The following is a 15,038-nucleotide window of genomic DNA, read 5'->3' on the forward strand; positions in this document are numbered from 1 at the left end:
TGAACCGGAGTACTCCTGAAAGCTGCCGCAGGACCCCAAAATTGCAAAGGAACTCCTCAATTTTATGTTTATCTCAGCTCACTTCTGCACCTTTAAAAGATGCGAACATGTTTGTATGCGCTCTTATGTATAAATCACACTGTCAGCCTGTGCAGTACGTTTGCAAGAGTGTAAGTATATTTCATAAATTTGCCCTGTAGTGTGACTTGACTGAATGATTGATTGCTGTGTTGCAAAATAAATAAATAATATAAATAAATAAATACCACTTCTACTACTTCTCCAACTACTAATGCTGATAATGCTAATGATAATAAATTAGAAAATACATAGTAATGCTAATACCAATAATAAAATAACAAACAAATAAATAAAAATGAAAAACACACTGACCAAAAACATTCGGAAAGAATTCAGCCACAATAGAGTTCATTAAACAACTGTCTTTAGTGACCACTCAGAGACATAACAGCACCTGTGGAGGTGCTCATATCACGGTCTGGACAGCACACCTGCATCTCAAGGTTCTTGTGTTTATCAGTCGGTAGACCTGAGGCTAGACTGTAGTGTGAGATGAGAAGGGTCTAGAGGCATCTCTGGAGGCGGAGCTAACATGGCCCTGGCTCTTCAGAGTGGTTGACATATGATTGACGTTCGCTGATGATGAAGTTTTGGGGCAAAGCTTCTAATAAATGCAAACCAAGAGTTCAGACAAGTTTAAGATGAGTAAAGGAGAATCACTTGTCAGTCAGTTTGGACGTTGAGATGTGTTTCTGTATTGCTTCCGGGGCTGATATTTTCGTATTTATCTTTATTAAAGTGATTATTTACTTGTTGTATTATGTATTTTGCTAATTTTGTCATCCTCACTATACCAGTCAGACATATTCATATTCTCCTGCTGTAAATCATTTGAATTATGGGCAGGTTTTGTAAAATAATTTCAGTACTTAATTATTTTCTAAGAATTCACTCAATACGAGACAAGATTTTATTTTCAATACCAATTCATTCTTCAGAATCTTTTATTTTGTATGTTTATCGATGTCATCTGTCGGAACCAGTTTCACTCAATATATTTTAAAAAAGTACTCATTTGCTTATGCAAATAATACAAACCAGCTCTTTACTGTCGGTAATTCATTGACTCATAATTAGCCTGCTTTTAGAACAAGTGAATATTTGGACACAAAGTGATGAAAGAAATAAGCGGGAAATTTCGCTGGTCTCATTTATTCCAATTGAAATGGTCCCTAAAATACTTGACCATGTCATGTCTTTATGGTTGCCTTCAGTTAAATCCAGACGGTTCAAAAGAATCAGCCACTTGAAAAACACAGACGTCACGGTGCGGACAACAAGAGCTGCTGACTCGGGCACTTGAAGGCAGAGAGGGAGGTGCAGTCTGGGAGCCACTTCACAGCTCTTAATGATGTTTTTACCAGGTGAGGCGTCACTTGGCACTTGAATGTTAACTACAGCCAGATCAGAGTGAGCAAAGATCAAATGTAAATAAAGCCGGCGAAGGTTTGGCTCTCATGTCGCCTTTGAATTCCGATCTGACCGGCATCTCGGTCCTCCACAGACATTTAGACATAATGCTTTCACCAGCCTTTTATCCTCAACCAAACCGATCAAAACAAATGGCTAACCTTAACCAGGACTCTGAAGCAAATTTGAAGTTTTAATCTTCACATTGAGGCTGAAACATCTGGGGTCAGGCAAAAGGACCCCACAAGTACGTGTGCTTCCAAGAGACAGTCCCCACAAAGAGAGCCATACAAGCACACACACGCACACTCTGGTTTCATGTATAAAAGACGCTCTGTGAGAGATGTCAGTGCGTTGTCGCAGTAACACAAAACTCCAGTAAACTCATCCAACACTGTTGAAAACACCAAGCGATTCCTTCCTTCCCTCTTCTGATTCACCTCACCCCCCCGGTTCAGACTCAAAGAACAATGTTTGTACATGCAAAAGTTTGTTAAACATTATGAGGTTGGAAAACACATTGATGCATGAGGATTCAACGAAAACAAAATTGGAGATGAATGCCAAAATAATAAAATGATTATTTACTTGTTGTATTATGTATTTTGCTCATTTTGTCATCCTCACTATACCAGTCAGATATATTCATATTCTCCTGCTGTAAATCATTTGAATTATGGGCAGGTTTTTAAAAATAATTTCAGTACTTAATTATTTTCTAAGAATTCACTCAATACGAAACAAGATTTTATTTTCAATACCAATTCATTCTTCAGAATCTTTTATTTTGTATGTTTATCGATGTCATCTGTCGGAACCAGTTTCACTCAATATATTTAAAAAAAGTACTCATTTGCTTATGCAAATAATACGAACCAGCTCTTTACTGTCGGTAATTCATTGACTCATAATTAGCCTGCTTTTAGAACAAGTGAATATTTGGACACAAAGTGATGAAAGAAATAAGCGTCTCATTCATTCCAATTGAAATGGTCCCTAAAATGCTTGACCATGTCATGTCTTTATGGGTGCCTTCAGTTAAATCCAGACGGTTCAAAAGAATCAGCCACTTGAAAAACACAGACGTCATGGTGCGGACAACAAGAGCTGCTGACTCGGGCACTTGAAGGCAGAGAGGGAGGTGCAGTCTGGGAGCCACTTCACAGCTCTTAATGATGTTTTTACCAGGTGAGGTGTCACTTGGCACTTGAATGTTAACTACAGCCAGATCAGAGTGAGCAAAGATCAAATGTAAATAAAGCCGGCGAAGGTTTGGCTCTCATGTCGCCTTTGAATTCAGTGAATTCAGATCTGACCGGCATCTCGGTCCTCCACAGACACTTAGAGGATCCAGATGAAATAATTCAAACTGGTTTAAAATCGGATGACAGACTACAGAAAATATGCTGAGTCGGCAAAAAAAAAAACTGACCTCAATATAAAACAGCTAAATAGCAAGGGGAACATACTGACCCAGGTTAAGGTCAACCGGCTCATTAAAGACATTAGGCATCACAGCCCGCGCGCACACTCTCACACACGCGTATGTTTGTATCTCCCTCCTTGTGAGGACCTCTCATTGACATAACCCTTTTCCCAGCCTTTTATCCTCAACCAAACAATCAAAACAAATGGCTAACCTTAACCAGGACTCCAGGCAAATTTGAAGTTTTAATCTTCACATTGAGGCTGAAACATCTGGGGTCAGGCAAAAGGACCCCACAAGTACGTGTGCTTCCAAGAGACAGTCCCCACAAAGAGAGCCATACAAACACACACACACTCTGGTTTCATGTATAAAAGACGCTCTGTGAGAGAAGTCAGTGTGTTGTTACAGTAACACAAAACTCATCCAACACTGTTGAAAACACCAAGAGGGAAGCCTTCCTTCCCTCTTTTGACTCACCTCACCTCCCCCGGTTCAGACTCACACGTCCAATCAGACGCGGCATCTCCGCCCCCCCACTGCTGCTCAACAGCATCAGAACTCACTTCACGCTTGTCGAGGAGCAGCATTGGAGCTGGTTGGAGCGACGCTGAGGAGGACAGTGTGGAGGTCAGAGGTCAGTGGCGTCTACAGATGTTGCAGATACAGGCTGTGTTGTTGCCAAGTGTAGGCCGGTTAAACATTCTTATCTCTGGTTTAGCCGATCAACGGTGCGAAACTGACTGAAGGACGTCTCTATCACATGTTGTTGACTCTACACAGCAAGTGACTTCCACTTTCCAAGCTGTAGATTTATTCAGTGTCTATGTTTTTATCTCTGTCTGGTATCTGTTCAGCTATTTATCAAAACTAACTTTATGTTTGCCTGACGATCGTCCGTTCTCCCATTCACTTGACCTTTAGTCAACTCTGCGATTTTTAAGCGTTGTACAGTTAATAAATTATTTTCTAAATTGTCCGCTGCTGGCCTCCTCCGAAAGTCATTGTTGATAAGACTCCCATAAAGAAGCTCCATCTTATAAAAGTTAATCCATAACACACTCATGAAGGTCAGCACACTTATGTGTCATCAGAAAAATGGACGAAAAGACGGGTCAATCCCAAAATGGTGCCGCCAGCCCCAAGAAGGAGAAAGCGACCATGCTCCAGAAAGATGTGAGTCCTCTCCCGGCACCAGTGTGTCTGCCCAGGACCCAGTCAGGTATTGCTTTGGAGAGTGTGTCATGATGAACTGCATGAGTCCAGGTGGGTCTGCTGAGCGGCATCAGTCTGATCGTGGGGACGATGATCGGCTCCGGGATCTTCATCTCCCCAAAGTCGGTGTTGCTGTACTCCGGAGCTGTGGGTCCGTGTCTCTGCATCTGGGCTGCCTGCGGAGTCTTGGCCACGCTGGGTGAGACCCACCAAACCCATCTCACTGAGTCCACCTCACCCAAGGCAAGACCAAGACCAGAGCATACTAAGACCAGGACAATGAGGAAGTCCAAGACCAAACTGAATTCAGATGACATAACTCACCAGAATAGTGAGGACCACCAGGACTCTGCTCTTGGAAAAATGATGAACTGAATTATTTCTAAATTCATATCAACATAAGTCCTCACAGGAACTCAACACACACACAAGGGACAGAAACCTAACTGGTCATTGCACTGACGCTACCTTTTGAGCAAGCTTGACGCTCGCGGGCAGAGCTCTGCCTTTGCCCTCTTCACTGTGACGTAAACAATGTTACGAGGGTCCATACGCTGCACGTGGGGCCAAATCAGGTCTCAAACAAGGCCGAATTGGTTGCATTTTAACACATTTACGATTGAAAATAAGTCACAGAAGCTGACGTTGCAACGGCTCTGGTAAAAGATACAGTGAGTCCAACTTCACTGAGACAAGACCAGGTCGAGGGGAATATGCCCCCGCCCCGCCTCCCCTCCACCAAAAATAAATATAAATAACTCAAAAAAGACATTCATAAATACAATGATTTTGACTAATTCAGTTTGACATGATATCAAAATAAAGTTCTTCTTTTTAAAAACAGGAATGTCAGGCTTCAGAAACTCATTTCCGAGTACTCCATACTTGTGTGTCGTGGCATGGAGGCCATCATGGAGGTATATTGGAAGCCCAGATTGCTCTGATAGATTGATTTTGATTTTTGATTTTGATTGATTGGCCTTCAGGTTGGGTCCAGTGTCTCGTCTTTCTCCTGACAACAGGCCATAGATCCTCTCAGTTTGCTGCCAATAGAGCACAGTAACATTCCGATCAATGGACTAGCTTTTGGTGGCTTAGTATCTGGGCAGTGGTGATGATGTGCTGGCAAGGCTTCATGAAACAGTGTCCTGTTTTTCAGAGCTGAGTAGGTTGCGCTCTTGGTTAAAAAACAAAGTGAGGTTTTCATGAAATGGCTGTTCAAATCCACTGATTTTAAGGCAGACAGTGCCATCTAGTGGGCTCTAAAAATGAGGACAGTGTTCATGAAACCTCATCAGACCATCACTTGAATGAGACAACTTGAGGTTTCAAGCAACGTGGAGCTTCTCGACTCTTCCTCCAGACCCTCGACCACGTTTTTAATTTCAGTTTCTGACATCAGTGATGAAAAACGTCTAACCTTTCCATGAGCTTAATGTAAAAAAAAACAGAAAACGTATATGTAGCTGACTTGGAGACATGACCTCCAAGTCCTCAAGTCAAATATCACTACTCTATACAGTGTACACAGCAACTAGACCTCCATCTTCATCTGAATGACTTCTGAAGCTGGCTTTCCTCTTCTGGAGAAACCTTTAGCCCACGCTGACACAGTCAAACCTACGACCCGTGGGCCCCAAACAGTTTAACAATTAACGCCCTCCTCAATGTGAAGATAGTGAAAACACCACACTCTCTGATGCTTTCGCAGGGGCCCTGTGCTACGCCGAACTCGGTACCATGATCACCAAGTCTGGCGGAGAGTACGCGTACTTGAAGGAGGGATTCGGTCCCATCCCGGCCTACCTCTTCTCCTGGACCACCGTCATGGTCCTGAAGCCGTCCTCGCTCGCCATCATTACGCTCAGCTTCGCCGAATACGCCTCCACGCCTTTCTACTCAGGATGCATTCCTCCAGTCGTGGTGGTCAAGTGTTTGTCTGCAGCTGCCATCTGTGAGTTCAACCGGACGTCTCGCCGCTTTGATGGGATTTAAACACGTTTCCTCCTCAGTCACGGTCGTCTCCGTCAACTGTCTGAGCGTCAAACTGGCCAGCTACGTCCAGAACTTCTTCACTTTAGCCAAGCTCCTCATCATCTTCATTATCGTTATGGCGGGAGTTGTGCTGCTGGCACAAGGTGGGGAGTTGATGTTTGCTCGTCTTTAACGCAGCGATTCACCTGGTCGTCTGTTCGCAGGTAGGACTGAGAACTTTTCCAACTCGTTCGAGGGGACGGCTACATCGTTTGGAGCGATCGGACTGGCCTTTTATAACGGACTCTGGGCCTACGACGGCTGGTCAGTCTCCACTCAAAGATGAATTTCAAAAGTTAAAACAATGTCATTACTCAGCTCTGAACATTTAACCTTGTGATGAGGCTTCATGAAACAGTGTCCTCAGTTTTACAGCCCAGCAGAGGGCGCTCTAAAATAAAGTGAGGTTTCAGTGAAATAATTGCTAAAATCCAGGGATTTTGGAGCAGACAGTGCCATCTAGTGGGCTCTGAAAATGAAGACACTGTTTCATGAAGCCTCATCAGCCCATTAATAGTGGCCCGCCTCCATTGTCTGGAGTGAATAATGGATTCCTTTTTCTCAGGAATCAGCTGAACTTCATCACAGAGGAGCTGAAAAATCCATACAGGTAATCCCTACCCGACAATAGGTTTGAGATTGGACTCAGTCATATTAAATATGTGTTCATTGATGATGGAAAATGTCCTGCAGGAATCTGCCTCTGGCCATCCTCATTGGGATCCCTCTGGTGTCGGTTTGCTACGTGATGGTCAACGTCGCTTACTTCACCGTCATGACCACCACAGAACTGCTGCTGTCACCGGCCGTTGCTGTGGTAACGCCCAAAGACAATATCATAGCATGCAAGAATGAAGTGGCTTTGATGACAAAGTGAAGTGGCTCTCTCTACTTTAAAATCTCTGGATTTTTGGAACTGTTTCAATGAGCCTAAATAACAATGACAATGAGGCGTTTTATGAAGCCTCATCATCAAGTCAATGCTCAGACAATACTTAAAAATGAAGTACATTTCAAAAATCAAATGTACAATCTTACCAAAACATTCAGTGTTTAAAAATTATTACAACATTTATGATAAACATTCAGAATCCTTAATTAAAATGTAAACAAAACAAAACCATATATTGTCATGAAGCTACTACACTTCCAGGTTTTAGAATATTTTATTACATAAAACACAATCTTTTTTTTCTATCCATCTGATTTTCGGCCTAAGGGCCCCTCACCTTAGCCTCTGTCATAATGTGGCCCCTTAGGAAAGTGATTCACCCACCCCTTTTTCAGATCCATGATGGTCCTTGACCTCCACTTTGTCTCGCTCCAGACTTTCGGGGATCAAGTCCTCCACCCAGTTTCCTGGATTGTACCGCTTTTTGTGGTTTTCTCCACATTTGGATCTGCCAACGGAAGCTGCTTCACTGCCGGCAGGTGAGTCTTCTTCAATATTCAAGAGTCTCAGACGAGAGCCATGCGTTTACTTTGAACATATTTTCCAAGAGACGACACCGACTCATTGTCTAGCAGACTTTAACTAGCGTTCATTCACAATAAGTGGCCAATACGCAGCATACAAATGTGTCAATGTCACTTCCTGTTCCGGCAGAATTGCTTACGCGGCAGGCAGGGAGGGTCACATGGTGGAGATTCTCTCCTACATCAGTCCGAAGCGATACACGCCGTCTCCTGCTCTCATCTTCAACGTAAGACCCCAATGTTTTTCAGCCAGTCCCTGTGAACTGGACCCCACTCTCTCATTATTCCAGGGTTTTCTGGCGCTCATCTACATCATCCCAGCAGACATCAACTCCCTGATCAACTACTTCAGCTTCGCCCAGTGGACCTTCTACGGCCTCACGGCGTTGGCCCTGATCATCATGAGGTTCACCGGGAAGGAGCTGCACAGACCCGTGAAGGTCGCAGTCCACACTCTCCCACCCAAACTGACACACAGTCACACAACTTTACTGACCACCTGCAGGTGCCGATTGTCATTCCGGCTCTCATGGTGCTGGTGTCGGCCTACCTGGTCCTGGCCCCCATCATCGACAAGCCAGAAGTGGAGTACCTTTACTGCGCCGGCTTCATCTTCAGCGGACTTCTGCTCTACTTTCCTTTGGTCCACTGGAAAGTCTCATGGTCCCGCAAATTCATGAGTAAGCTACTTGGCAGGGTCTGACTGAATTTGACTTTCATCCAAAAGACAAACAGAAGGAATGAAAAAAGAAGCTTTAATGTGACTGGAGAACTTGAAGAAAATACTGAGAAACAAAGGCAAAGCAGATAAAAGATCTGCTGCGTTACAGTCATCGAAATAAGCTACAATTAAGGTTGTTTTAGAATTTACTTTTGTCATTTTTTTATATTTCATAGATAGATTGTGAATTTATGTCATAGACATGTGAATATTTTAAATTTAAGTGGTGAATATCTGGTGGATTAAAATGTAAAAAATGCTTTTTCGAAGCCAATATGACTATGCTTCCTTCTCCAGGGCCCGTCACCGTGTATCTTCAGCTGCTGATGGAAGTTGTCCCGCCAGAAAAATCGGAATAAGACCGCTGGATATTTATCACAGTTTTGATGAGAGACCAGCGTTTGCTGTTGGTGTTGACAGAGAACAGAAGACAAGAAGGACGGTGAGAGCTTGTTTTGAAGGTCAAAACCTGTGTTCGCTGGAAACAGCTGCTGTTATCAGCTCAGCAACTCCAGCTATCCAGGACTCTGATTCTCACGCTGTGACTCACTGAGACAAACAATGAACAGCATCTTTAATTCTGCAGGCAATATTCTTTCCTCTAAAGAGAAGCGACTCAAAGATCATCTGTTCTGAAGTGCTCAGAATGATGGTCCAGTTTGGTCCAGCTCTGTCTACGGACGTGTCAATTTTATTTTTGAGTTTCAATGTGAGGCTTGTTGTCTCTGACTTAGGTGAGCTCGTGTTGTTTGTGTGTGTAAAGGTAGCATTCTATTGTTTACAATGACCACATAAACCAACCAAACAAATCTCCTCGTCGACTTCTCATTCCCCGAGCCGTTCTTGCATTTGTTTTTATTCCTACTTTAGACAAGGTTTGAGGTTGCCACAAAAATTGATGGCCGCTAGATGTCAGTACAAACTCACTCTGCAGACCCATGTTGGGATCAGGGCAATTTTCTTCTCACTAAAATGCTTCCTTCGCAACTGAAACGCGTTCCTCGAGTGGGAAATTGACATGCACTCCGGTTTCGAAGAATTATTTTCATTAAATTGAACGTTATGAATTAATTAATTCATTATTATAATTATTAGTCAAGCTTCTTCACCTCACATTAATGAGTCAAACCTTCCTTCCTTCCTTCATTTTTCTGTCGCTTATCCGGAGTCGGGTCGCGGAGGCAGCATACAGAGCAAGGAAGCCCAAACTTCCCGATCCGCACAAACCTCCTCCAGCTCTTCCCGGGGGATCCCGAGGGGTTCCCAGGCCAGAGCGGAGACATCATCTCTCCAGCGAGTCCTGGGTCTTCCCCGGGGTCTCCTCCCGGTAGGACATGCCCGGAACACCTCCCCAGGGAGGCGTCCAGGGGGCATCCGGATCAGATGCCCGAGCCACCTCAACTGGTTCCTCTGGATGTGGAGGAGCAGCGGCTCCACCCCGAGCTCCTCCCGGATGACCGAACTCCTCACCCTATCTCTAAGGGTGCGGGGCCCAGCCACCCTGCGGAGGAAACTCATCTCAGTCGCTTGTATCCGCGATCTCATCCTTTCGGTCATGACCCAAAGCTGGTGACCATAAGTGAGGGTGGGAACGTAGATCGATCGAGCCAAACCGTTTTTCTTTTTCTTTAACTTGTTAGCTTGTCCTGAGCTGAACTAGCTAATTCTAAAGGTAAGCAAAGCCTGTGAGCAAAATACCACTGGGTTGAACTCTGAGCGCAGAACACCTGACACTCATCAGAGGGTGCAGAGATTTTTGCTGAGCGAGCTGGGACCAAGAAAAGGTCATCTATCGTAAACAGTAATAATAGTCTATGGCGGTGGCACGCGAGGAAAACCAGGCACGACAGCAGCTGGCCTCGTCTTTTCTCGTCCCCATGCCGTGAACTTCATCGTCTTGACTGTTTTGCCTTGAGTTTGTTCTCGTCCAACTCCGGCTTTGGCACCGAGGGAGACAGCTCGATGTGCCAGTGGATCTGCTGGCTGTGCGGAGCGGACGGACATGTGCGGATAAACCGCCTCGGAGTTTCTGCCAAATTAGTCAATTAGTGGATCTGAGATGAGTGAGTTTTTTCCCTTTTTTTCTTTCTGCGAAACTTGCAGCTCCAGCTTCTCACTCACACTCCCTACTTTATTATTATTACTTCTTCTTCTTATTACTTTCATTTGAACATTCATTTCTTTTCTTTAGCCTAATTTCAATTTTTGATTTTTACATTTATTTTTCCATCTCTACATTATACATACACTCTTTTTGCTCTAAATTAATGTTAAATAAATAAATAAGAAAACTAAAATAATTATTCAGCTTATGCTTTGAATTGTATTTATGTTTCTATATTTTTTCCAGTTAAGGTGTAGAAATAGCTACGAACTGAAAATTATGTGATTTTTAAATATTATTAAGACAGATCACTCGCTTCTTTCTTCGACTACTACTATTAATAATCATGATGATATTTTTTCTCCATAGGAACAATCTAGTACAGTATAAGATATGTCCCTGTTAAACATTTAATACTAAAATGAGAGGAGAAATTCAACCTTTTAATTCATTTTCAGTTTATTTTCTTCTTTTGATTTGGTTTTAATTTAAGTTTTACAAGTCATGTACAGTAATCTAATCATGATATTTTATGTGGTTTTTGGTTTTAGAAATTCGAAACCTAAAACAAACAAGTAAAAAAAAACAATTTTTGCAAAAGCAAAGATTAATTTTCTGTTTCACGTCATTTATTATGATTATTTCAGTTGTATTTCTTTATGTTATACAGCACAATGACTATCTTTTCTGAAAACATTATTATATATTATATATATTTTTTATTCATTTTTAAAAATAAATACAACCAAACAACATAAATAAATAAATATGTTTTTCTTTTTTTTAACTGTGCCTTCCACCAATGCAGACAGACAAAGCTAATGATGGTGACGGCAGCTCAGTCATCCAGCAGGGACTCAGAGTGGAGCCAGACTTGCATCCCAAGAACAGATAGAGCGCGAGTGCAGCCAGTCAGGCAATCAGGCGTTTCAACAACCACAGCTCATCTTGATTGAAGATTAATACAGCGAGAAGGATGCGCACGAGCGTCAACACGATGGGAACTGTGAAGTAGGAGCTTCGCCTCATTAATGACCCGATCACTGATGAGAATCCATCTCGTTACAATCACACACTCGCTCGGTTGCCAATCATCGGCGGAATTAGCATCTGGATTGCAGCGGAGAAATCACATCACAACCTTCTCTAAGAAACGCATCTTCGCCGACGTTGTGCGGAGACACAGATGATGCATGTTGTGTCACAGCTGCATCCGACAAACACCCACTGTGGTCCTGAGCAAGCTCCGACATATTCAGTCTTATGTTTCACTACTCGAGCCATCAAAGTAGATCTGAAGGAAAGGCACTCAAGGAAGAACACGTTACCTAATGGAACTTCAGTTCTATGAATACGTGCAACGCCCTCTAACGGGCTTCGCTATTGGTTACCTCCACTCTGAGGCCCCGCCTTGTGCCTTGGTTCGTCACCCAGGAAGGCGCCACCTCTCCCCATGAGACCCCCTGTCCGCCTTTATGCGTCCTTTGAACGCAGCCGCCGAACAGAGTCTTGCTGGGTGAATAGTTAGAGGGCGTGGCACGTATTCATAGAACTGAAGTTACATTAGGTAACTTTCTATGTCATACGTTCTCTGCCCTCTAATGGGCTTCGCTATTGGTTACCTCCACTCTGAGGCCCCGCCTTGTGCCTGAGAGCGATTGATTGGCTCTCCGCCCAGGAAGGCGCCACCTCTCCCCATGAGACCCCCTGTCCGCCTTTATGCGTCCTCCTTTGAACACAGCCGCCACACAGAGCCTTGATGGGTGACTAGTTAGAGGGCGTTGCACGTATTCATAGAACTGAAGTTACATTAGGTAACTTTCTATGTCATACGTTCTCTGCCCTCTAACGGGCTTTGCTACTGGTTACAAACCTCGGCGAAGACCATAGGGACTAGTTCAGTCCCAGTATGGCCCCCACACACGTGTCATACTCATCCCTTTGGAGGACTTCTTGGACTTCTTGGACGCAGCGGGGGAGGACAGCTGGAAGAGCCAGGCAAGCGGGACAAGAGCTCAATTCCCGCAGGTGTCATAACCCTGGGCACATGACACACGAAGAGTGGCCGTCGAATTCAGACATCTCTTCTTCAGATACTGCAGCTTTTCAGTGATTCCATATTTCCAAGTGTCCAATGATGATGATGACACACTCTCAGGTTGAGTGAAAAAGGAGGACACATAAAGACGGGCATGGATCTTATGGGGAGAGGTGGAGCCTTCCTGGGTGGAGAGCCAATGAATCACTCTCAGGGATGAGGCGGGGCCTCGGAGCGGAGTTAACCAATTGCCCTTTAGAGGGCAGAGCACGTATGACATAGAACTGCAGTTTGTCACGTGTACTGTATGTATATAATATTGAATGACACTATGGGCCAATGACTGACAAGTCAAGAGGCGCCCAGACATCTCCTAAAAAATCTCAAAAGATGGAAGACACATGGCGATACATGTCCTTGGTTCTGCTTTGAGTGTCTCCTGGAAGACTGAGCTTCGTTCTCATACATGAACCTTTTCACCAAATACTATTTAAGCGACTAAATTTTGCAATGACAGGTGCGGAAATGGAAAAAGAAATCATGAACAAAATGAAGAAGTGAAACAGAAGAAAAGATGATCGCAGTGACTGCTAGCGATCACGACGCACAGCTCAGACGGATCAGTCCGCAGCATCTTTTGTTGCTTTGATATACTTCCACAGTAGATAAAGGACCAAGATTCTGCTTCCCCAATCCACCTCTGACTCTAGAGAAGACCCCAGCAGACTGGTCTACTTTTATGCTGCATTCCAGGAGGTGGGAAGTTGGAACTGGGAATGACATTGAGGTTAAGTTCCTGTTATTGAAGTCAGAAAAGAAAACAGCGACGTCCACGAAAGTCACAGAAGTAAGCAACTTCTAGGTGTGTTTTTTTTCATCATATTTCATGGATTCAAAACTTCTACTGCCTGTTTACGTTTGGGAAGACATCTTGGATTGCCTTCTCGGGATGGTAAGGACCCTCCCGCTTTAAAGTCATACAATAGGTGACGTAACCTGAGGGTGAGAATTTCCAAGATCTGGGTGAGAATGGTGTTTGTTTCGAATGCGAGAGTGCAGATATTCTGCAGGGAAAAAACAATTTCTTGTTCATCGCTCACAACAAAGCTGCTGATCACAGGGGAGAGCTGAATTCTCCAGCTCTTTCTTCACCTGCTGATCCTTCTCTCACCACATCCCTTCCCCACTTGAGATAGAACAACATAACTCCCAACAAGTTTCTAGTTTAAATTCATCACCCTCTTCCAGTTTATCACAAGACAAAATCTCGAGTTAAGGAATGTTATCTGTAAATTTAAATACTGACAATCCCGAATAAAACCTCAAAAAATGTCATTTTTGGGGTTTGAGATGGATTTCTTAACACGGCCTCCCTCTAGAGGTCGCTCTTGTCCAAGCATCAACGCTGCCTCAGCCTTGAACCTTGTGATCTCGTGTGCAGTCCACTTTCCCTGCAGAGGTGCTCCTTCCTCCAGACACATTTCCTTAAATTTGTGGTTCACCCTCACCTGGCATGTGTCCCAACATTCCCTTTAGTGGCGAGAACATGATGAAAAAATGCTTTTCCGCTGAATTATTATCTTTCAAATGACTCTTCCCTCATAAATGCGTCATTAATAACTTTTATTGACAGCCCTTCTCTTTACACCACGTTTGTCCAGAGACGCCGTTCGTCACTCAGAGGACAGTCGACTTTGATGTTGATCCCTCGAGTGGCAGTCGGGTCCCGAAATATTAATAACACTTTTATGTTGAGTCCTGGTTTGTCATTGTACTGTAATGGCATACGCCATATGAGTCACAACAACTGTACTGTTGTACTGCTGTAATAACCATGATATTACTGCATGTTGCATGATCATATCGCATTGGCTGTTATGAACCCACCTGTTAAGCATTATAGACCAGGGGTGAGTAATTTTTGTAAGGGCCACAGTATAAACTGTAACTGTGTGAGGGGCCATCATGCCGAAAGATAGCAGACGATGACAGCAAACTGGGGAAAATAAAAGACGTATGCTAAAGTAACAAGGACAAAATTGACCTAAAAAGATTAAATGTAAGTAGGGGTATTAAAATGTACAAATAGGCTGTGAAACCTATAATTTTAGACACATTTCAATATAATAATAAAACTATGGACCAAACATCTGAGTCTTATTTAAAAATATATTTTCAGTTTTCCTTCAATGTTTTTTGCAGAAAAAGAAATGACTAATGAAAAGAAGAAAAAAAACAACATTTAGTCTCAAATCAAAGAACATTATATTTACATTTGAATTAATAATGGTAAAAAAAAAAACAGGACAAAAAATGTGAGGAAAAATTGCTACGCATCACGAGGGCCGCAAAAATAGATTCAAAGGGCTGCGCATGTCCTCCGAGCCATACTTCGACAAGGTTTGTTGCAGACTTAATCCAGCGTTATAACAGCAACTTAGAAGACTTAGAAAACTTTTCAGATTGTGCTTTGTGTTTTCAACTCCCCTTGTCATCACTTTATTGCTTGTATTAAAATGTTTCAAGGGGACAG

The 15,038-nt window shown here is 43.3% G+C and overlaps 1 protein-coding gene across 1 annotated transcript; it reads left to right on the plus strand.

Moving 5' to 3' along the window:
- The first annotated feature begins 4,015 nt into the window (after positions 1-4,015).
- Positions 4,016-9,154, plus strand: slc7a9 (solute carrier family 7 member 9). Its single transcript, XM_053866234.1, has 12 exons — positions 4,016-4,093; positions 4,184-4,331; positions 5,844-6,086; positions 6,145-6,270; positions 6,331-6,430; positions 6,732-6,776; positions 6,860-6,983; positions 7,494-7,597; positions 7,773-7,869; positions 7,933-8,082; positions 8,148-8,322; positions 8,661-9,154. The coding sequence occupies exons 1-12, from the start codon at positions 4,016-4,018 to the stop codon at positions 8,720-8,722; spliced, it is 1,452 nt and encodes a 483-aa protein (XP_053722209.1). The 3' UTR covers positions 8,723-9,154.
- Positions 9,155-15,038: the final 5,884 nt, after the last annotated feature.

Source organism: Synchiropus splendidus, chromosome 5 (genome assembly GCF_027744825.2).
Source record: "Synchiropus splendidus isolate RoL2022-P1 chromosome 5, RoL_Sspl_1.0, whole genome shotgun sequence".
NCBI lineage: Eukaryota > Metazoa > Chordata > Actinopteri > Syngnathiformes > Callionymidae > Synchiropus > Synchiropus splendidus.